Genomic DNA, 23470 nt, shown 5'->3' on the forward strand with positions numbered 1-23470 from the left:
TTTTGGTTGTACATAACCTGCCTGTAAAATCAAATATGGATTTGTAAATTGTCTTTAGTTTTAAAAAGTACTTTTAAAAGCTGCTAATTGTTGTTAATGATATGAATGATTACCAAGAACCCTAATGATTAATAAGATTCATTAAAAATTAATTCAGACGTTATGGTAATATCTTGTTCAGACTAGGTCCTTTTCCCTGTTATATGTTTCACTTTTGATATGAAACTTATCAGTTTAAAATCTTCAGCAATTATTAAATTAGTATATTGGTTCACACTATTACAAAGAAACCATCCATTAGAAATCGATAGCCAGCTCTGTTTGTAACACACACATCACATTAAGAGCATGTGGCCAAATTTTGCTTTGATTTACAACTCCACAGAAGTCAGAAGGGTTCTACAAATTTTGAGTCAGCACAGAATATGGCCCCACGCAGTTTAACATGATGTGTGTATTTGTGTCAAATACTAATGTCAGATTATCACATTTATGAGGGTTATGCATTACTTCTCAAAACTTTCCTTCCCTTCATTTAAAACTCCTATTATTCATAGCGTTTCCCCTCAGCCATGTTATTAGGGTTGCCAGGCATCCAGTTTTCAACCAGAACACCCGATTGTAAAGGGACCCTGGTGGTTTTGGTCAGCATAGCTGACGGGGCTGCTAAAAGTCCAGTTTGCTGAAGCGTCTGGCTCCGCGCAGCCCTGAAAGTGGCTGGCATGTCCCTCTGGCTCCTAGGTGCAGGGGTGGCCAGGGAAACTCTGAGCGCTGCCCCTGCCTGTGGTGCAGGTGCCGCCCTGAGCACCATCTCTGCAGCTCCCATTGCCTGGGAACCGTGGCCAATGGGAGCTGTAGGGACGGCACCTGTGGGCAGCACACAAAGCCCCCTGGTCCTGGCCGCTCCTGCGCCTAGGAGCCAGGGGGACATACCAGCCACTTCCAGGAACCACCTGAGGTAAGCGCCATCCAGAGCCTGCACCCCACACCCTCTCCTGCACTCCAACCGTTGACCGAGCCCTGAGCCCCCTCCCACATCCAAACTCCCTCCTAGAGCCCACACTCTCTCCTGCACCCCAACCCCCTGCCCTGAGCCCCCTCCCACACTTTGAACCCCTCAGCTCCAACCCGGAGCCCCCTCCTGCACCCCACACCGCTCATCCCCGGCCCCACCCCAGAGCCCACATGCCCAGCCAGAGCCCTCACCCCCCCCCACACACCCCAATCCCTGCTCCAGCCCAAGCCCCCTCCCACACCCTGAACCCCTCATTTCTGGCCCCACCCCAGAGCCTGCACCCTCAGTCCAGAGACAGTACCCCCTCCCACACCCCAACCCCTGCCCCAGCCCAGCACCCCCTGCCACACTCTGAACCCCTCAGCCCCATTCCCCATTCCCTCCAGCACCCTAAACCCTTGCCCCAGCCTGGTGAAAAATAGTGAGCAAGGGTGGGGGAGAGTGAGCGATGGAGGGAGAGGGATGGAGTGAGCAGGGGCAAGGCCCCAAAGAAGGGGCCCCAGAAAAGGGGCAGGGGCGTGGCCTCGGGGAAGGGGCAGGGCAAGGGTGTTCAGTTTTCTGCAATCAGAAAGTTGGCAACCCTCCATGTTATGTGCTTAAGGTTTCTGCATTAGTGAACTATGCAACATCTGTTTCAACTGCAATCAACAACATCCTAACTGCAGACTCTGACTTTAAGGTAACAGAGCAAAAATTCTCTGGTGTTGACCACCATCACCTCCCATTGATTCAGCCACTCAACTGGACCAGGTCCCAGGATTTAAGCCCATCATTACTGATTGAGATCATTATGGCTTAGATGAAATGTCTATAAGGTACTGTTAAAAGGGATGATGCATTGTTTATACATTATGTGTGAATGCAAGTCGTAACTGGACATTCCAACCTACAAGAAAGATCCTTTTTTTTCCAGGAAAGATTGCCTGGGCCTTAAATATTTAAGAAAAAAAGAAAAGCCATTCAAAATATTAATTCCATGTCTCTTCACTTCTCAAGTGTAATCTCCAGCATCCTTAAAGCAACTCATCTTCTCTTTGTTGTTGACACTCAAATTGTGCACTGTGACATTCTTGACAAGTGAATACATGCAAATATCTAACCATCACTGATTGTTTTTTAAATCATCTTTAAGACTTGTGTAGTTTTCTTGGAGAAAAAAGAAAATATGCCTACAAAGTTACACATTGAGCTTGAACTGTGTTAAAACTGTGTCTCTGTCTCAATAATTCTGTAGAAAACATTGCTTGAGAAGTAAAAACTTATTTGTCCTTTCCAAATATTTTCACACAGTTTGAGTTATTGCCACAGTTTTTATTCTCCAGATCACTTTGTAAATGAAAGATCTTTCCATGGGTGGCCAGCTCTTCCAATTTCAATGTGCATGTTTCTCACAATGGAAACTATCCATAACTATTAGGAAAGGCTGTATACTCAACTGTTCTATATTCATAGATTCTAAGACCAGAAGGGATCACTGTAATCGCCTAGCACAATAGCACCGGCCACAGAATTTCCCCAAAATAATTCCTAGAGCTGTTCTTTTAGAAAAACATCCAATTTTGATTTTAAAATGGTCAGTGATGGAGAATCCACCATGAATCTTTGTAAACTGTTCCAACGATTAATTACTCTCACCATTAAAAATGTATGCCTTATTTCCAATCTGAATTTGTTTAGCTTCAGTTTCCAGAGACTGGATTGTGTTATATCTGTCTCGGATGGACTGAAGAGCCCATTATTAAATATTTGCTCCCCATGTAGATACTAATAAACTAATCAAGTCACCTGTTACCTTCTCTTTGTTAAATTAAACAGGCTGAGCTCCTTGAGTCTATCACTGTAAGGCATGTTTTTTAATTCTTTAATCATTCTTGTGGTTCTTCTCTGAACCCTCTCCACTTTATCAATATCCTTCTTGAATTGTGTACCTCAGAACTGGACACTGTATTCCAGCAGCAGACACACTAGTGTCAAATACAGAGGTAAAATAACCTCTCTACACCTACTCAAGATTCCTGTTTATGCATCCCAGCTTCCATTAGCTCTTTTGGCCACAACATCACACTGGGAGCTCGTATTCAGCTGATTACCTTCCACAACCCTCAAATCTTTTCAGAGTCACTGCTTCCTGGGATAGAGTTCTCCATCGTGTAAGTATGGCTTACATTCTTTGTTCCCAGATGTATACATTTACATTTAGCTGTATTAAAATGCATATTGTTTGCTTGCACCCAGTTTACCAAGCAATCTAGATTGCTTTCAGTCAGTGACCTGTCCTCTTCATTATTTATCACTCCCCCATATGTGGAGAATCTAGTTTCATTTATCTCTAGCAATCTTAGTTCTATCTTTTCCCACAACATGAAAGGTCTGCCTTACAGAAGCTCCTTGGAGGCAGAGACAGTCTTTTTGGTGTGTGTCTGTATAGCATCTAGCACAATGGGGTCCTGAGCCATGAGGAGGACTCCTAGGCATCCTACGAAAATACTACTACTACTAAATACAGTAATGTTATTTATTTTAAGATGCATGTTATTTTCCCCCCCTTACACCCGTTAGTCTGATACCTACCAGATGAGCTGATCATTGTAGAGAAAGGCAGTGTATTTGACTATGTTCAGGCTTTCCTCCATCCTATTAATAAATGATTGGATTTTCAAATAAGTCATTTTATCCAGTGGAAAGAAGCTGATTCCACAAAAAACATCCAGCAGGTCACATGACTGTAAATGCAGTGTTTGCAAGTACTAAAGGAACAAATATAAAGGAAAGGAGCGTAGTTAATGGTTTTCTGAATATTTAAAAGGTAATAAAAATTAACATTTCAACATAACCTTTTCCGCATTTATTTTTGGGCGCTTTTGCTCTGTACCAAATCCTTAAGTGACAGCCTATATATTATACTGCATGTTGACACAATTATTTGTGATGTTAGTTCACACATCCATTTTGGGGGCACGGAGAAAATAGAGCCTAGCTAAATCTCATTTATCCACATTCAATATGATCAATGATAACTAGAATCATTAGCGAGGAGCAAAGATATGCATAATGTTTTGCAGACAAATAAAAAGACAGGTTCACTGCCTCAAAGAGCCAATAATCTAAGGCTCCAATCCTGTAAGTTGTTCTATGTAGATCACCCCTGTACCAATGTGTGGCCCCCAATTACTTCAATTGGGTTCTGTGCAGGGGACCATCTACTTTGAACAACTTGTGCAAACTGAAATTTAAGTGCCTGGCCTTGAAAAGCATCAGCAACATTTTTCCTCTTTTTGCTTAAAAAAAAATCCTAAAGGAATTGAAACCCTAATGCGCTGTCCACTGCAACTCCTCTACGGTATAAACATAAGAGAAACGTGCTGGAGTAAGACATATGGAAGGCTCAGAACAACTTTATTTACTGTAAGTGTTTTTGCAAATGTGCAAAAATATTGGAAGAGCTTGGTGTTGACTGAATCTCCACTTCTTTCTCCTAGTTGTGTTGTATGCAGGTCATACATTACAATAATGGGTTATGATATAAACCATGCAGAAATAATGGCATGCCAAGACTTGACAAGAAATGGTTGGTTACCTTTTAAACACTATATGCACTTTTGTTTCAGCATTTCTATTATGCATATTATTAAACAGACAAAGTAGGGTGTAATGGTGCTGATAAAAGATCACATGAAGAAACCAAATTAAGATTGTTCAGGGTACATCAGAAAAGCCAGTGAACAGTGATACAAAGATAGCATGGAACCAGAGAGCATCCAACAGTACGACCAACTGCCCTACCAACAAGCCACCAACATATGCCACATTAGTAGCTGAATGGATTTGATGACAGTTATGTGCCCATGATGAACTATCCCACAATGCACTTAAAGCATGTTATATATTGAAGTTGTTTTATTCTTTGAATTTCTGTGGTATTAAAACAATGTGTAACTGCATACAAAATGTCATACTTACAGGAGTGCTTGGGATATGGCACATTACATTTATCACAAGAGAAAACATACTGACTGTTCTAGTCGGCGTGAAAAATTGGGTACACGGCTGAAAGTTACACAGCAGTGCTCCATTAATTCACAAGAAACAAAAGATTATATGATCCTAAAAGTTATTTCACTATCCTTATATTTCTTTTAGTTATTGATATTCAGAAGTACTATTTAGGGAAACCCTGCAGCATACACATGATGTTCTACATCACATCTAATGCTGTATTATATGAAATCCAAAGAACTAAACTATAAACATTGAAGTTGAAAAATCAAATACACAAAGGTAGGGGATGCAAGAGTTATAGTTATACATAGGCCCCCTCTCTCCATCCATGTGTTAAGATAGCCCTGCCCAGCATCATGTAAGAAGTCTGTGGCAGAGCCAAACTGAATACTGCTCTCCTTAGTCCTGGTCCAGTGCCTTAAACTGAAGGGAACAGTCTGTCTCTTCTCTCCCACATTTTTTAAAAGTACTCTGAAAACAAAAATCCCATCAGTGAAATTCCATCACTGCGTGGATTATCAGCAAGGTTGGAGCTAGAGAACTAACTGGTAACAGTAGCATGGTGTTCTTTTCAACCTGGGGATTTGAGACGCACTTTGCCACTGTCGGACAAAACTAAATGGATGTGATTTGTCAAAGGCTTTGTAATTATGTCTTGCAAATAACTCTATTAAGAAAACGTTCAATCATACTTGATTATTAGATTAAGGTTTTAACAGTTTTCTAAACATGGATATTAAGACGATTTTATCTGTAACAGAAGATCATCCTATTCTAATCCATCGAGCTATCACTCTGTTTATTCAAATCCCTTCTAAAGACTCTTCCATGATGCATGCAAGACAATAATAATATGAAACAAAACATTTTTCAAACATTCCTAGTCATTCAGTCTAGTCTTCCCATTGTTGAGAGAGAGACAGACACACACACACACACTGTGTAAGCTCTTCCGTGCAGGCACTTGTACATTTTGTTTCCTCTTCAGTATCAAACACATTGTCCGTACTCTAATAATAAACAGTAAGAACTTACCCGATGGAAGAATTTCTCTAATCTCTCTTTTAGAACCCTTACACCTCCATCTTCTATGGCTTTAAGGAATGTACCATTAAAAAGCTAATAGGTTAAAAAAAAAAAGCAATATTAGTTGGGCAACTATGTAAATCATAACTTGATTAAAATCAGAAAAACAAGAACTAAACTGCTACCCACATAATTCCCGTTTCCTAATTCCATACAAACTAACTGACCTAGATGATGTGTAGCTTCGGCAGATTTGGGATAACCACCTGTCAATCAAGATCTGTAACTATGTGAAGGAATTAATTTAAGTTTTCACAGAAATTGGGAATCGTTTTACTACTCCTATTACAGTGAACTCAAGAACAGCACTGAGGACTACAAAAGCACTCTGTTATATCCTCCCCACTGCCACTACTACATCTTCAGGAAGAAATGGACAGTATGGATCAGACTGGCACCCCTTAAGGAGTAATTTGTTCATGCTCAGATAGTAGACCACCCTCTGCACCCTATCTCCCTCTCTCAAAGGATAATCTTGTTATAAATCTATTACCCTTACCTTGTACATGCTATAGCACTGCTGTAGGACTGAACTGTAAACCTTGTCCTGTAAAACAGCCAATAATAGGTCATTATAAGAATAGGCACAGCTCCAAATATTCTGATTGACCTACAAATGTCATGCACATTCTTTTAACTACCACATGTAAGCCAGAACATAGAAAGACTAGAACATCTGTTACACAAATCGAAAACAAAAACTAGCAGTTACTGGCTACTGCTGAAAAAAGTAACTATAGACAGTACACCTATGAAGTATTTTTTCAGTATACACATGAATTATTTTCTATTCCTCTTTCCTTGCTAAATGTAAACCTAACAGTATTACTATTATTAAACCATAACATGTACTGAAAAAAGAATATGACTAAAGTAACAACTTAGAACTGTGATAAGTACTGGGCACTAGCTGGTCATTAGTGAAGAGTAGTTCGTTCCAAATCAGCTTCCCCCTCACTCTTCATAGGAGTTCAGGGCAGGTGAGGACTTAGAGTAGGGGAGGACTCCATACCTAGTCATCAGACTGGGTTTTTAATTTGTTTTCTGGCAAGAGGAGTAAGACTGGTTTGTTTTGTTGGAATGATTTCTTTAAGAACACAATGAGGAATAAAAACTTTAAAGAACACAGGAACCCTGAACAAACATTTTTTTAAATTATTCCATCTGGCCAATTACTCTGCCTGCTTACAGTTAAAGGGAATTGATGACATTGCAATGCTGAAATGAAGCCTCCTGGCAGACATGATATGTTTGATTTTCCAGCAAAGATGATCAATAATAGTCTTAGGATCGTAACAGAAGCTGCTCTAGTTAAATTTAGTAAGGAAGATTTCTTTATAATCTCTTCAAATTAAATCAATATTGGATCATTAATTGTATTGGCCTGTTCCTTGAAATTTCAATAGATCTCTCCGTTTTTGTTATTTTTAATGACATTTCATTTCATTACATAATTTCACTGCTGTTCTTATTGGATAATTTTTTCCTATATCTTTGTCTCTTTCTTCCCTTTTAGAGTTTGTTGCAAAATGCTCTGTTCTACTTTATTTCCAGTTTGCAGTCATATTCTTAAATCAGTTCTACAACAGCCAAAAGTTATAGATATAAGCTGAACTAAAAGAAATCGCTAGCTATATTTTTTAAAACAATTACAACGAAAATATTTAATTAGAAAAGTAAAGGCAAATTAGAGAGAATAACTGAACATTACCAGTAACTCTTCTTCTTGATACTCAATGACTGGTTTTCCATCTTTGTGGTATTTTTCTATTACAGGATTCCGTACTACCTAGAAAGTGGAACAAACTGGCATCAGGCAATGCAGAATGTATTTAGCAATTTTTAACATTTTAGGAAGGTATATATCATGCATATAAATACCATGACCATCCAGAAATTTTCTTCAGGTTCATTGAAGAACTGTCTATTCTTCTGAGTATGCAAAGATTTTGCGGGTTTTGATGGACTAAAGGTCCTGGAAAAATAATATATTTGGAACAAAATTTTAGCAAACATACAATTTGTTATACTGTAATAAACTATGCAAACAGTAACACTTTACTACCTTGTGAACTGTACTATAGCTTCACATAATCCAACATTTCTAATTTTTTCATTCTTTTCTACTTCATTTGGGTGATAAAAGAGAATCTTTTTTTCCTCCTAAAATTTGAAATAAGAATAAAGATGATTAAATTTTAAACAGAATAGCAGAGATCCAAAATAATGTAATTTTTCAAAATTTACTGAACAGAGTTTAAAAACTGCCTTATAACCAAATAGGCTTATATACTAAAAAATAAAACTAATATAGGGCACATTAACAAGGCCTGCCATCAAAAATGATCTCGAAGTTCTTTACAAATGCAGTACGGTACACAAGTATCACTTCATTTTCCTTTGGAATTTAGCTGAAGTGAAATGCAGCTGTATAGCTGTGCACAGGAACACCACATATTTAAGCCAGGAAGTCAAAAATAAGTTTGCTCCTCAATGTGTATATTTAACTCACACATACAATGAGAAGAAAATAGACCCCTTCAAATATTAAAGTTTGCCTTGTTTCTCAAAAGAAAGCTTTTTATTTTTCTCCATATCTATCCAAGAATTCAGGTACACTACAAAAGTTAAGCACACTTATTTTAAATGGTTAGCCTCAGGATTCAGCAGAATTTATACACAGAAAACTAGTACTATGATGTTACCCAGGAAGATAGGTAGATAGACTATAATGTATCAGATGGCTGTTTTCAAGATAGTATGTCATCTGGTATTTATCTGTGATAGCTTGGCAGATCAGTCTTCCATTACTATTGCTAGTTAACTTAACTAGCTTCATCTAGCTGCTCAAATGTTTAGTATGTACATTTACATCTTGATATCAATTTGACTCACTCAGAAGAAGTGCATAACAACAGTGTTTAACAGATACCTTTCCCGAAAGCAGGAAGGATTCATCATGTGCATACCTACTCTCAGGGATGTTGGTTAATGAGTTAATGTTTACAAAGCACTTTGTAAATAAAATGTGCTATATAAACATTTAGCATTATTGTATGCACCTGGAACATCTAAACAAATGAAAGACTTCTGAAGGATCTTTTTAAAACCCTAAAATTCTAAAGCCCTGATCCTGCAAACTCAGGTGCTCAGAACAACTTCTAGCCCATGGATCCCAACTCACTTATCTGCATATGCATTTTACGTTGGGAAATGTGAGTTTTTTTCACAACTACTTTTCCACCAGTCTTTCTTTTAACCTTGTTGCTGCAGGAATTTAATGGGCCAAGCAGCCCTGTTTCTAAATGCTAAAGTTTTAGCTATAGGTATACCCTCATCTTAAAATCATACTTTTTCCTGAATATTTTAATGTATTCTTAGAGTAAATACCTAAGATAACTGTAGCTGCATTTTCCTCTATTTTTCAGTTTACTTTATGCTTTGAAACAATACTTTGTGTCTAGTTAGTTTCACTGCTGCATCTGCTTAGTCAGTTTCAGTTTCCCCCTTCTTTTATGTGGGACTTTTACAGGGCAACAAAAAAGAGAAAAATAATTTAAAAAAACAGAAGTATGTCATTGTAAAACCACAAATATTGGTAAGGTGATACAAGGACAGTTGTAATACTGGAAACTTTTAGCTCATACTTTTAAGATGAAAGCATCCCTTTATAGCTTGAGAGGCAGGGAAGAACAACCCTTTCTCCATGGGCGCGCTATACATAACGATATTACTACAGGACATTTTGTTGTCCAGTGTCTAGGAAAAAATAGAATGGCTGGAGCAGAAGCCCGACAGCTGCTTTGCGTTAGCCTGTCAGACAGTGCAAACATGAGAGTCAGAATGTCCCGGTGGGGCAGCAGCATCCCAAGGCAACATCACTGGTGTTTCACGGGGGTCCCAGAACTGCGCAAAGTGGGGCCCGGAATCACCACGTGAATGTTAGAAAGATGAGGGAACAATGGGTGAGGGACCTCCCCGGGAACCCCTCCGCCCCTCAGACAGACACACAGATGTGGCCCACTCCTCTCCCCTCAGACAAAACCTCTGTGGCCCCCCCGGCCTCTGGTGAAGAGGAACAGACCCCCCCACACACACACACACGCTCCCTTGTAGCGACAGACCCCTCCCCCACGAGGCAGACACAGCACCCCCTCCCCCGCCAGCCAGGCACACACACACACCGAGCCCAGGCTGCCCCACGTACCTCTCCCTCTCTGGGCCCCAGCTTGGGGTTGTAGATGAAGAAGCTAAGCAGGGCTGGAGCGAGCTGCTTCTCCTGCCCGGCTCCCCCCGCCGCCGCCGCCATACTGGGCCTGAAGCGAGAGAGTCTGGGGCTGGCAGCCGCCACACACCATCGGGGAGCAGCCGGGGGCCCTCAGCCGGCACCAACCCCAACCTCCCGCGGCACTTCCGCCTTCCCCCTGCCCCGGAAGGGAACGGCGCCGACCCGGATCCGCTCTATCTGCGCCCGCGGGCGGCACGGGCGGGAGGAGCCGGGCCGGGCCGACCCTCTCAGAGCTCCGCCGCCCCCACCGCGCTGAGGGCACTTGCCGGAGGCCTCCCCGTTCCTGCCCCCTCCGCAACAGCCGGCCCGGGGCTCCTCAGTGGGGACCCCTCCCAGCCCCGCGGAAACCGAGCATCCTGTAGGGCCCCTGCGAGGGAGGGCGGGATCCCCAGAGGCCCCCGGGGAGCTGAAGGCGGCCGCGGGGCAGGCCCCGTTTCCAAGGGCAGCTCAGCAGAAGCCGGAGGGTCCCAGGGGCTCCTGTTGTCTGTTCCTTTGGCTTTGAAGAAGCCCCGGGGAAGGAAACGCGGAAAGCCCGAGCGGAGCTGCTTCCCGCCCAGGCCGCCCAGGAAGAGGAGCGTTGCTGTCTCGAAGCACTTGGGGGGCACGACAGAGCTGGGGGCTGGCTAAGTACCCAGCTGGGGTGGGGTACACCGCGATGGGGGGCGCTCGCCCTAGCGCTCCCCGGGCGGTCTCGTTTGCCGCATGCAGTTGTGCTCCTCTTGAAAAGTGGCATTGCCGGGAAGAGCGAGTCTCTCTCTCTGTGGCTTTGGTTATGGGTAAGGGGTGTTCAGGTGGGGGACTGGCCTGAGCAGCGCCGCTGAATAGTGTTGTAGTGGGATGGTGATACTCTCTGGGTGAGCATTTCTTTATGACGCTTGCAGGGATTTTGACGTGCTTTGTGTGGATGGAGGAAGTTGAAAAGTATCTAGAGCTGCAGGGTCGGGTGGCTCAAGTCTGGTTAAGCTTTCATAAAACTAGAGGGTGAAATCTTGGTCCCAATGAAGTCAATGGGAGTTTTGACATTATTTAGCAGGACCAGGATTTCATGAACTTACACATTTGAAAAAGGTCTTTGTGGTTTATTCCTTCTCCTCTTTTAATTATTTATTATTTGTATTGTGGGAGTGGCCAAAGGCCCCTATTAAGACCACTGAGCTCCGCACTAGATGTACAGGTAGACACGGTCCCTGTCCCAGACAGCTTCCAGTCAGGTGCTTACAATATTGTCCTCACACATTAATGTGATTAGTCAGTAAGTTCTGAAACGGGCTGAGCCAAATCGTGTCCTCAAGTAAACTTCTGGAACCCTGTTGTTTCCACACTGGCCTATCTCTGGGGGAATATCAGGTAGGAGCAGGGAAGTGATATTACCTCTGTATACAATATTGATGAGATCACAAGTGGAATACTGTGTCCTGTTCTGATATTCATACTTTTTAAAGTATGTTGGAAATTAGAGAGTGTTCAGCAAAGAACCACAGGAATGATTGAGGTCTAGAGAATATGCCTTACAATGTCAGACTAAGGATTTCAATCTATATATTTTATAGAGACGATTGAGATGACTTGACTACTGTGTGTTAGTATAAGAAGAAGATATCTGAAGTTAGGGGGGGTTTAATCTAGCAGAACTAGATCTAGCGGTTGGAAGTTGAAGCTAGACAAATTTCAACTGCAAATAAAGGGACTATTTTGACAGTGAAGATAATTAACTACTCAAACAATTTAGAAAGAGATGTGGTGGATTCTCCATTATTTAAAGTCTTTAAATCAAGACTGGATGTTATTCTAAGAGATGCCCCCATTCAACCACAGATTATTAGGCTTGATGCAGAAATTTTTTGGCAATATTCTACAGCCTCTGCAGTTGCAGAAGGTTAGACTAGATAATCATATGGTCCTTTCTGGTCCTTAGATCTATGAAACTGTAAGGTGTAACTAAGAGCAGAATTTTTCCAGTTTCTTTATTACGTGTGATGATGCCTGAGATGGCAAAATCCCAGCTTCAGTTACTCAAGCAGTGTTCATGAGTCAGGCATTTAGAAAAAACCCTTGCTTGTAGACAGATCTGGAGTCAATAAAAATAAACATGGTACCCCACAATGCCATTTTTACAGAGTACTGCACTGTAGAGTTGCAAGCAAGTTGTGCAAGATTAAATTTGGAAGAAGATCATATTTTCTATGTCTGTTTCCCCTCAAGTTCTCAGTTAGTTACTTTCATCATTGTATTGTGTGCTGTCTTAATCTATTCTACTATTTTGTCCAGATTGTCTAACTTCTCAGAGTGAGTCTGGATAGCATTAGTCATGCCCAACTGCAGGTGATGGTTTCCCTAAAAATCCAGGGGCTGTTTCACCATTTCATTAGTCCAGTGTGGAGTTCCACAGGCATAAAACTGCAGTAAGGTAGTGCTAAATCAAGTCCTCGGGATCAGCGTTCACCTCACGCTCACCGTTAGTGCCCAGGCTGGGGAAGCTAATGATCTAACCAGTGGACCAAATTCAGTGATGAATCCTGATCACATGCCACCTGAAGTATGTTGTGCATACGCTAAGAAGAAGACCCTGAGTAAGTGTTGTAAATGTGGTATTGATACACATTACTTTTTATACATGAGAAAGGAATTTAATACCCATTAGAAGTGCAAATCTTAATGCAAACTTAACTATGTTGTCACTACTGACAGCTCCACAATAATATATTTCACCAGAAACACTAAAGAGTTGTGACCATATTTTCCCTACAGTCAAGGCTGCAATTAGGAGAGGAGAAGTAGTAATGCTCTGGTACACCCAAATCTTAGCAAAAGACCCAGGACTTCCAATGAGCCTCAGCAGATTTTTAAACTGCTGTTTGTGGTGTTACAGAAGCAGCAGCAAGGGGAGACTGACTTCTTCCAGTGCCAGGTCCTCCATGCAGCTCTCTCTCTCTCTCTCAGTTCATCTTGAGCATGTTTCAGTACTGGCAGGAGAGGAAGCTGGGCATGAGGGCTACAGAAACACTCATGGATTGAGTGGCACTGAGTAGAGTTGCCAGAGTAAAGACAGAATAAAGATCTGAGAGTTTGGCCAAACATGAAAAACATCCAGTACCAAATGTAAGTAATCAGAAAGGCTGATCATTCCAGTTCCTAATTCTTCCACTTATAAAAAAAAAATTAACATTAAAAAATTTCGTTCTAGAATGTTGCAGCTGCCAATTCATTTGAGAGATGTGACACAGCCTAGAAATAGTCAGAATAAAATATTTCCAAAAAAACATCCCAAAGGAGCATAGTAGGTGGTGGTGGAGATTGGAACAGCAAGTCAGATGGGACAAACATGTCCCTTTATCGCTTATTTAAAAACAAAAATGGAAATTCCAATGCTGATATGTTTGGTAACTCATATTTAAGTATGATCAAGTGCATTTCCCATCAGTGCAATTATTAAAAGTTTAGTAGATTGTGGATAGGTACTGTGTTTTTGTTCTGCATTTGTACAACATCTAGCACAATGGGGATAAGGTTCATAACTGGGGCTCCTAAGCGCTATGGCAATACAACTATTTAATAATAATACTAAAAGGAGCTATGTTGTAGAAGCAGATAGGATAGGAATGTGGTTATGTGTGATTTCTAAGGTGGCATGTGAGTGGTATGGATACTAATGTTTCCTTAACTAGTGATTTTCTAGATGTCTAGTGATTGTATTGATGGGAAATGCACTTCTGCAATCTTAACTATAACTCGACAAAGTTTTTTCTGAGGAATTTATCAAAATATATGTTGCGTCTGTGATAATGGCTAAAACATAATGTAAAATGGTTAAAACTACAGTCCTAGTGTACACATTAACAAGGCAGATGGAAATTATTATTGTGGTTCCAGTTTCATCCTATCTTCTTAATTGTATGCACAGTAACACCACACCTTGGCATTTGCAGAGTGTCATTAGATAGCTGTGAGTTTGAAATCTGATTCCTACCCCTTCATTACATAAAATCAAACTATTGTACAAATGCATTTGCAGTTAAATGTGACAGTGGATTACCCCAGCAACCATGGGCAAATAACTAAAAAACTTTTTATCTGTGTTTTACCATACATAAAAAAACAAAAACTTTAGTCTGATGTGGGAAATAGGAATATTTTTTATCATGTCATACTTTTAGAGTTGTTGACTGTTTCTTGGTACTATTTTGAGCATCTCTGTCAGCTGCATAATAGCAGACTTAACAAAAAGAATACTATAAATCACTCTGGGTGTTGGAGATGACAGCTGTAAATAAATACAGCTGACAGGTCAAATAGTTATTTCATTGACAGTCTGAGGGCTAAAAGTGTAACCAAAAGTCGGTGAGTCAGCAGTTTGATATTGCTCTACAAGTAGTTACAAAATAAGGCTCTGATCTTGGAATGAGCTCAAAGCAGGTAGAAACCTGAACCCCCACAGAGCTTCTTATAACACTGGGGCTCAAGGCATTTTAGCGCTGAATGAGAAGGTAATACATTATAGAAGGAATAGTTGGGCTCTATCTCCTTTTTCTGAAATGTCATGTATGTAACATGCCTCCCCAACATTTTGCATAAGTGTGATTTTAATTTTACTAAGATGGGAATGGTAAGCTGTAAAAATAAAGTAAAAAGAAAAATATTGATAATGAAAAGAAACATTCAGAAACCTTCCAGTTTTCCTTGTAAAGCCCAATATGGGGCTGATCTGTCATTCCAACCCCTTCTGTTGATTTCTGTGAATAAATTTTGTACGTAGGAGATGATGAGCAACAGAAACCTTCAGGTGTAGGAATATGTGGGCTTTCACAGTGTTCGTCTTCCAACAAATTTTGCTTCATTCTCCAAAACCCTCCCTTTATATTTTTTAAATTTAGTTTTTGGCTTATACTACAAAAATATCCTTCACTGTGCAAATCAATGAATTGCTGCCATAGTAATGGGGGAAAAAAAGCTTGAATTTGTATGAAATCTATTGTGGCTGACTGAGCTTGAATTAGGGGTTGTTGGATTCAAAAAACAGTAATTTGACTATATCACATAAGGAAAGGTCTTTATTAGGTATTGCTCATAATAATGCTCATATTATATAATCTCTTTACAAGTCTGCAGTCCATAGAGGGTAAAACCATTATATGTTTCCCTTTAAGCTTATCAGTGAGTTAACGCCAGAGCTTTGTCATGATTATATAAATGCTGAGTATTGAGGAAGAAGACCCAAATGTAAGAATCCAATCTCAGGCAGTGAAATTTAGTTATTAAACAGTGTAATGTGTTTGTGGTACACCAATTTGTTCCTTATAACATCTTTAATAAATGTTTATCATTCTAATTTGATGACTCAGTGTTTAATAAAGCAAAAATTCTTACCCCATAAACCTGCACATATCTTCTGTGGAGTGAAAATAGTCAACCAGTGTATGTCTGAAGAGAACTGAAATTCATGTTTGCATGATCAGAAGAAAATCCAGTAAGCTTATAAATTGTTGCTTGTAAATCAATATTTTGATTCTCTCAGATACAGTTGGAGGAAGTCAGATTGTCTACTAATATTAAGGCAAAGGGCTTCTCCCTTGTCTAAGATCTTGTCTGTTTTAGACACAAGATCATCCTTCCCTATGAAGTTACAGCAATAAATAGCATGATTTGGAGAGGATGTAAAACTGTAATAGATCTGACTTTAAAAGTTTCCTCCATTTCAAAAAATTCTACCAGTTTCTCTTTACTTAAAATGCAGGCTCCCACTGGAACTAGTAATGTTTCTCAAAATGGAAGACACTGTTTAGTGCAACCACTGTACTATAGAGATTTTTCAAAGAAATGCTATACAAAGCTTCCTTTGAATGCTGATGCCTTGAACACTGGAATTTAGAGAGAGTCTCGGAGTGTGCTGAGATAATGTATTGGATCCTCCCTCATTTGATGTCCTAATGTCCTGCAAGCCATATCTAATTAGAACTACTAAGAAGCACATGATCAAATTAAAAAGTATGTTTTTATTTGGTAATCCTGAGCAAGATTATACACTCTAAGACATTTCACAGTCCTGGTCCATTGGTACAAGGGGAGGGCACACTTCAGGGCTTGCTCTCAATAGCAATAATCAAGCAGTGTTGCAGAACTTGCAGTGCTTCACTAATTTTTCTACTCCTGGGCCTCTCATTGGGCACAAGTACATTTGGAAATTTGACTGCAGCAGTGAGCTTTTGGTGTGGACCATGGTAATAGCTTCTTCTTATCTGGAGACACAGTCAGTTCTGATTCCCATCGGAAGAAGGCAGCAGTCTGACCAGAACCCTGGGTAGTTTGTGTGTCTTAAATGCATGTACAGCTAAGGATCTAGTCTAGAGAAGGGTTTCCCAAAGTGTGGACATGAGTTTGGTGGAAGTGGCACACACACAACTCTTGAAAAATAGACAAAAACAAAACCCTTCCTGTTTCAAATGAACAGTTTTCACACAGGTTGCAGAGCACCAGAAAATGGCCAAGATGCAAAATACTCTTTAATGGCTGCTTTCAGACATAATGAATAAGTCTCATTGACAATTCTTCCCTAGAAGTCATGTTTAGCGATGTATTGTGCACTGTGGCAGTGCAAATGGGTGCACTCAGCTGTCTATCTAAAAGGTAGGGAGCCCTGACATCAGAGGCTCCCCCCACAGGAAGCTGCTGCCAAGTGGAAGCTCCATCTGAGCTCTCTGCTCTGCAGAGGCTGCAGTCTGTTCTCTGTAGGGCTGGAAACTGGGGGATGTATGGGGAATTGCCTCCTGTCGCTCCAGGGAAGTTGAAGGGTGGGGGCAGTTGGTCGGGTCCAGTGGTTAAAAGCAGTGTTGACAACCTCAAGAGATCAAAAATCATGAGGCAAACACCGCAAAATCATTTGATTGGTTAAAAAAAAAAAGATTTAAAAATAAATATTATATTGTTTTTTCAGTCTGTCTTTTTGTGACGAACTGGGCCTGTTCTCACTGTGGTCTGTGAATGCTGACAGGGGAGTGTGCTGGGATAGTCTGCATTGGAGGATGGGATCTGCCCGAGGGCGCATACCTGAGTGTGTAACATGAGAACCCAGGAAGGGGTTGAAGGCGAGGCGACTCCTTAGCCCGGGAAACTAGACAAAGGCTGTGGGAGGGGTCGCTGAAGGCAGTGTGCTGGAAGCAGGCAGGGAGAGAGGGCTGGGAGGCAGAGATGGCTCTGACCTCCCAAGGGGGGCTGGGCTGGGATGCCCGGGGACCCCAAGATGGACCTAACTGAGGGGGTCCCTGTTGTCTGTGCCTGCAAGACCTGTCTTGGACTGTATTCCTGTCATCCAAATAAACCTTCTGCTTTACTGGCTGGCTGAGAGTCATGGTGAATCGCAGGAAGCCGGGGGTGCAGGGCCCTGAGTTCCCCAATACTCCGTGACACTTTTATCTTGAATTCCATCTGCCCCTTCCCAGGCGGTGCGGCAATTAGTGTTGCCCACTCTCCCAAGCATGTTTGGTAAAATGATTTTGGCCCCTGCTGCAAGAGCTCTCACCCACACATCTGCCTGCTCCCTACCCAGCAATTAATCCTGTCCCTCAGTCCCTGCATCAGTTCACCCATCCCCACCCTGCCATCCCCCATGTCCCTCAATTCAGCCCCCACCATCAGTTCAGCCCCCATCAATTCAAGCTTCCATCAGCCCCGCTCCTCTGTTCAGCCCCATCAGCCTCATCTCTCTTCCTTCTGGAGTTTTTTGCCCCCTCAGGCCTTTGGCGGAGGGGCTACAGCAGGGTCCCCGCTCCCACATACCAAGCCGGGGGATGCTGCTCTTCACTCCTACTCCACTCCTTCCCAGGTGAGATGGTGGATGGGGGAGGAGCAGAGTCGCTGTCCTGTCCACGTTTCTCAGAGTCGGGAAGGAGGGAGCTGAGCTCTTTGTTCTCTTCTGCGGGAAAGACAAAGAGGAGAGACTCTGACAGCTTCTACCAGGGCTGGACTTCACCAGGGGTCTGGTGCTTCTCGCGTCATCACCAGCACCCTCTGAAATCCTGTCAGTCACAAAAAATCACTCGGGTTGACAGCACTGTAAAAGTCTGGCTACAGCTGCAGAGTAGCTGGCTGGATGCCATTTGAGCTACCTCCTAGCAGCTTGCCCAGCCTTCCCATGTGCAGCTTGCCCAGCAGCGCAGTCTTCCAGGGGCCAAGCTTGGGATGGAGCTAGACTGGAGCAGCTGAGGAGAAAGGGACCTCCTGGAGCTGAAGCTGCCTGATGCCCAGGTAAATCCTCACTTTCAGCCAAGACTTCCTCACTTGCACCCCTCCTTTCTGAGCTCCTCTTTCTCCTTCAGTCACTCACCCCAGACCTCCGCCATTTGACATAGGCACCTACTTCTCCTTAAGAGCGCTTTTTAAAATTTTCTTCAAGGGCTACTCAAAATGTTTTGTATTTTTCTTGATTTCAGTTTTGTGCAAAGGGCACTTGTGATGGGTTGGATCACAGAAACCCCCTTGGGACTGCCAACTGATGTGCCAAGACTACTTCTGACCCTGCTTTCCCTGCCAGCTTGGGACTCTAGCACCCTGTCTTGTTGAGCCAGACCCACCAGTCTGCTCCAGCACAGACCCAGCGCCTGAACCATGTGCCCCAAAGCTGCAGATTTACCTGAAAGCAACTTAAAAAGTGTTCCTGTCTTTAACACTCAGATGCCCAACTCCCAATGGGGTCCAAACCCCGAATAAATCAGTTTTACCCTGTATAAAGCGTATACAGGGTAAACTCATAAATTGTTCACCCTCTATAACACTGATAGAGAGATATGCACAGCTGTTTGCCCCCCCTCCAGGTATTAATACATACTCTGGGTTAGTTGATAAGTAAAAAGTGATTTTATTAAATACAGAAAGTAGGATTTAAGTGGTAATAGCAGACAGAACAAAGTGAATTAACAAACAAAATAAAAAACAACAACATGCAAGTCTAAGCCTAATACAGTAATAAAACTGAATACAGATAAAATCTCACCCTCAGAGATGTTTCAATAAGTTTCTTTCACAGACTGGATGCCTTCCTAGTCTGGGCACAATCCTTTTCCCTGGTACAGCCCCTGTTCCAGCTCAGGTGGTAGCTAGGGGATTTCTCATGATGGCCGCCCCTTTGTTCTGTTCCACCCACTTATATATTTTTTGCATAAGGTGGGAATCCTTTGTCCCTCTCTGGGTTCCCCCGCTCCTTCTAAATGGAAAAACACCAGGTTAAAGATGGATTCCAGTTCAGGTGACATGATCACATGTCACTGTAAGACTTCATTATCCACTTGCCAGCACACACGTATACAGGAAGACTTACAAGTAAAACAGAGCCATCTACAGACAATTGTCCTGGTTAATGGGAGCCATCAAGATTCCAAACCACCATTAATGGCCCACACTTTGCATAATTACAATATTATGAGTTATATTTCATATTTCTAGTTTCAGATACAAGAGTGATACATTTATACAGATAGGATGACCAGACTCAGTAGATTATAAGCTTTGTAATGATACCTTACAAGAGACCTTTTGCATAAAGCATATTCCAGTTACATTATATTCACACTCATCAGATACTTTCATAAAATCATATACTATATAGAGTGCAACGTCACAGCACTTTTGCACATATGCCACAATAATCCAGAGAATGAATTAAAAGGAACGTTGAAGTTAAATTAGACACGTTTAAAGAGTCAAGCCATTGAATGTAGTTCAGTGGCATATCAAAGTATAACAAGATGTCATTTATAACATGTAATTGTGCCTTGTGATCTGAATAACACCCAAAACATAAATAAGAATAGCGGGTGATCCATTATGTTTCCTTTTGATGCACTGTCTAAAAACCTGAGGTGTTTAAAAAGGATGTTATCACTGTACATTTTAGTGTTCCTTAGGCATTTATTCTGTAAAATCTGGAAATACTTAGGATAAGCCTATTAAGGCCTAAACAAATGTGCACAAAAAGGAGAAATTTTCAGGTTGTACTACTTGAGTCAATAAAGTTTGGAAACAGCTGGTCTAGAATATGGTCAGCTAGGTGTGAGGATCTGGAAATTGCATGTCAGAAACCTAAATTGGGGAGCTCACATAGGAGATTTTGTGACGCCAAGTTAAACATACTGCCTGCGTGGATGGAAGTCTTCAAAGACCACAAGCCTGGTAAACTTTGTCATCAGACACTGTCTTGATCAGCTCTTCTGGGAAGTCTTTGGTGTTTGGATGACTGTAGATTGACTAGGTTGGTCCTGTCTCTGGGCTCAAATATTATGTGAACACACTCAAAGCATTTAGTTCTGAGAGATCATTTCCTGCATTTGAGTTTGGAGGGGAATAATAGATTTGATACTGTGCCCTCAGGTTCTTCTGATCTGGGTCTGTAATGCGTATCCTACAGTTGAGATGAACCAGAGCTGGGCCTGCAATGGCAGCAGGATATGTTCTTGATCTTACATCTGTTTCTTGGGCCAGGGTAATATGATTATTCAACATCAGAGCACTTTACTTTATTGCCAGTAAAATGGGTTTGTTTTTGTTAGAATGGACCTCAGGAGGTCATCTAGTCCAATCCCCTGCTCAAAGCAGGACCAATCCCAAGACAGATTTTTGCTCCAGATCCCTAAATGGCCCCTTACGGATTGAACTCACAATGCTGGGTTTAGCAGGCCAATGATCAAACCACTGAGCTATCCCTCCCCACATTGTTACTTACATGTGAACTAGTCCAGGGTTCCTCACATTTCTTTTCCTTGTGATTGTCATGTGGCATTCATCATATGCTATCAAAAACTCCGTGGACCAGATCTTCAACTGGTGTGAATAGGAGTAGCTCAGTTGAAGCCAATGAAACTGTGGTGGCCAGGTAAGGATCTGGTCCCACATTTCTTAACATTGTCGTACTAGTTAAATAAATGTTCATTTCTTATTGAATGTGTTAGTACAATTTATTAACAATAAAGGGGAAAACATGGCAACCTTATTCTATTTCCACATGTGTACACAGTGTCCAGGTGCTCAAACAATTAAATGAAGCTGTACAAAACATTCAGACATGGAATAATAATTCTGCTGTTCAACCAACCATATAAGCAGCACCTTGAATTTGTGTGTCTATTTAGAAAGGATAAGATGACTTTGCTTGTATGATACTGTACTCCCAAAGGAAGAAGAGATTAGAGAGGTGGGAGAAAGAGGGACATTGGAAAAATGCGTTATATTTGAATTTGTATTAGTACTGCTGGTTTAGGACATTGTGAATGAGATGACTCCAGAAAAAAACCTTCATGCAGTACAAGGAAAAGCTTAATTTGTGTAAACGTTTGTGTTTCAGTGTGAAATGCATTTGAAACCATTGGGATTTTTTCCAGTATATTACTTTAGACTGGCAACATACTGCTTGGAGGGAAGATAATGTGTGTGTGGCCCAAAACAACATCCTAATAATAGTAAGTAAAAGTGCTTGTAAATTGGATTAATTGAATACAGTTTCTGTGACTTTGCTGCTGTAAGATGTATATAGCTCCTTGTCCTAGGTGCTTTCAAAGATTCTGTATTTCCTTCCTCTGCAACAACTAGGGTGACCAGATGTCCCGATAAAATCGGGACCGTCCTGATATTTAGGTGTTTGTCCCGCGTCCCAGCCGATTTTTGGCAACTTTTTTTTTTTGGTTGTCACTCTGCCGGCAGCACTTGGCTTTTTTTTTTTTTTTGCTCCCCCACCCCCCATGTGTCCCAATATTTTCTTCCTCTCATCTGGTCATCCTAGCAACAAATGATTATGCCCCAATCAACATTTTCCTGCACTGTATTTGGTATTGGTAATGTCATCAATCATTGCAGACATGGGGGTGGCGGGGTGGGGGGGGGGGCATGGAATCCTGAACTCAGGCCTTTGCAGTAAAGGAGGGAACCAATTTGCAAATACAGTAGCTGGTTATAAAATATAAACAAATATGTAATTTTAAGCTGGATTCTTTCATCAGCCCCACTCATACATCCCCTTTGAAGTTGCTGAGGTCAGCCTCCAGTGAGGCTTCAAAGATATGACTGTGGATAGAATTTGGTTCCTCGTCTATTACTAATTTTGAATGTTAAGCATTTTGAGTAGACAAGACAAAGATTTACAGTTTGAAGAAAAAGATGCCATGCCCAGCCAGATGAGTTGTGAAAGTCAATGTGTCATCAGATATACTCCATCTAATGCATCTGGCCTGTTTTCCTAATGAATGGATGATTATTTGTTCATAAAAGTATTTCTCCAGCAGTGCATAAAATAACAGGCTTGGGGGAGGGCATTTTTCTGACACTGTAGGCACAGACTGGAAGTCTCTTGTGATTGGTACGCAGGGGCCCTGAGCCATGTCAACAGTAATTCCCCATAGATTCCTCCACACATTCAGGCATCCTCCCCGAAGAAAGCTAAAGGCCAGCCACCAGTGGGGCGGCACTGGAGCACTACAGCCTTAGAGTAAAAGGGCCTAGGGAGTACGATCTGGGCTTCTATGAGCTTGTCTACACTTACAGCGCTGCCTATGTTGACAGGAGAGCTTCTCCCGTTGGCATAGGTACTCCACCTCCTCAAGAGGTGGTAGCTATGTCCACAGGAGAAGACCTCCCGTTGAAATAACACTGGACTTTCCACAGCCCTGAGTGACGTAGTTATGCCAACATAAGTTTGTAGTGTACACCAGGGCTATACCTGAGGGATTTTCTCACAAATCTGTGGTTAGAGGAAGGCCATTAGCCTTCTCTGCGATTTTGAAGACTCCATGATATGACAACTTCTCTGCAGCCTCAAATATGTGTGGGTTTTCTTCTGATTTTGTCCCTTCCTCAGGAGAGCATAGTCCTGAGCCTAAATTACTACGACAAAATCAAGCAGAAAGCTGTTATCTCCTATTTGGATAGTTTATTGTCCTTATCAAGGGTCTGCATGATATTGTGACAGCCCCATCCTGAAGCTCTTTCTTAGGCAAAAGTCCATGAATGTTTTTTAATTGGAAGTCAGGCAGAGATTTCTTTCCCCCATATCTTCCTGAGTAAAAGCTGCAGGACTTAGTCTTTGACTGTCAACAGTTTGGTTAAAA

The 23470-nt window shown here is 41.7% G+C and overlaps 1 protein-coding gene across 2 annotated transcripts in view; it reads right to left on the minus strand.

Moving 5' to 3' along the window:
* CCZ1 (CCZ1 homolog, vacuolar protein trafficking and biogenesis associated) overlaps nucleotides 1-10536 on the minus strand; it is a 30361-nt gene extending 19825 nt beyond the window's left edge. Inside the window, exons 1-7 of one of the 2 annotated variants that reach the window (XM_054042230.1) lie at nucleotides 10308-10536; nucleotides 8166-8263; nucleotides 7982-8075; nucleotides 7812-7889; nucleotides 6600-6647; nucleotides 6050-6133; nucleotides 3587-3762 (exon numbers count right to left, since the gene is read on the minus strand). In XM_054042230.1, coding sequence (XP_053898205.1) covers nucleotides 3587-3762; nucleotides 6050-6133; nucleotides 6600-6647; nucleotides 7812-7889; nucleotides 7982-8075; nucleotides 8166-8263; nucleotides 10308-10409 — 680 coding nt within the window. In that variant the 5' untranslated portion in view covers nucleotides 10410-10536. The remainder of the gene's footprint in view (nucleotides 1-3586; nucleotides 3763-6049; nucleotides 6134-6599; nucleotides 6648-7811; nucleotides 7890-7981; nucleotides 8076-8165; nucleotides 8264-10307) is intronic. The other variant, XM_054042231.1, reaches the window with a different exon arrangement.
* Nucleotides 10537-23470: the final 12934 nt, after the last annotated feature.

The sequence above is a fragment of the Malaclemys terrapin genome, chromosome 10 (genome assembly GCF_027887155.1).
Source record: "Malaclemys terrapin pileata isolate rMalTer1 chromosome 10, rMalTer1.hap1, whole genome shotgun sequence".
Lineage (NCBI taxonomy): Eukaryota > Metazoa > Chordata > Testudines > Emydidae > Malaclemys > Malaclemys terrapin.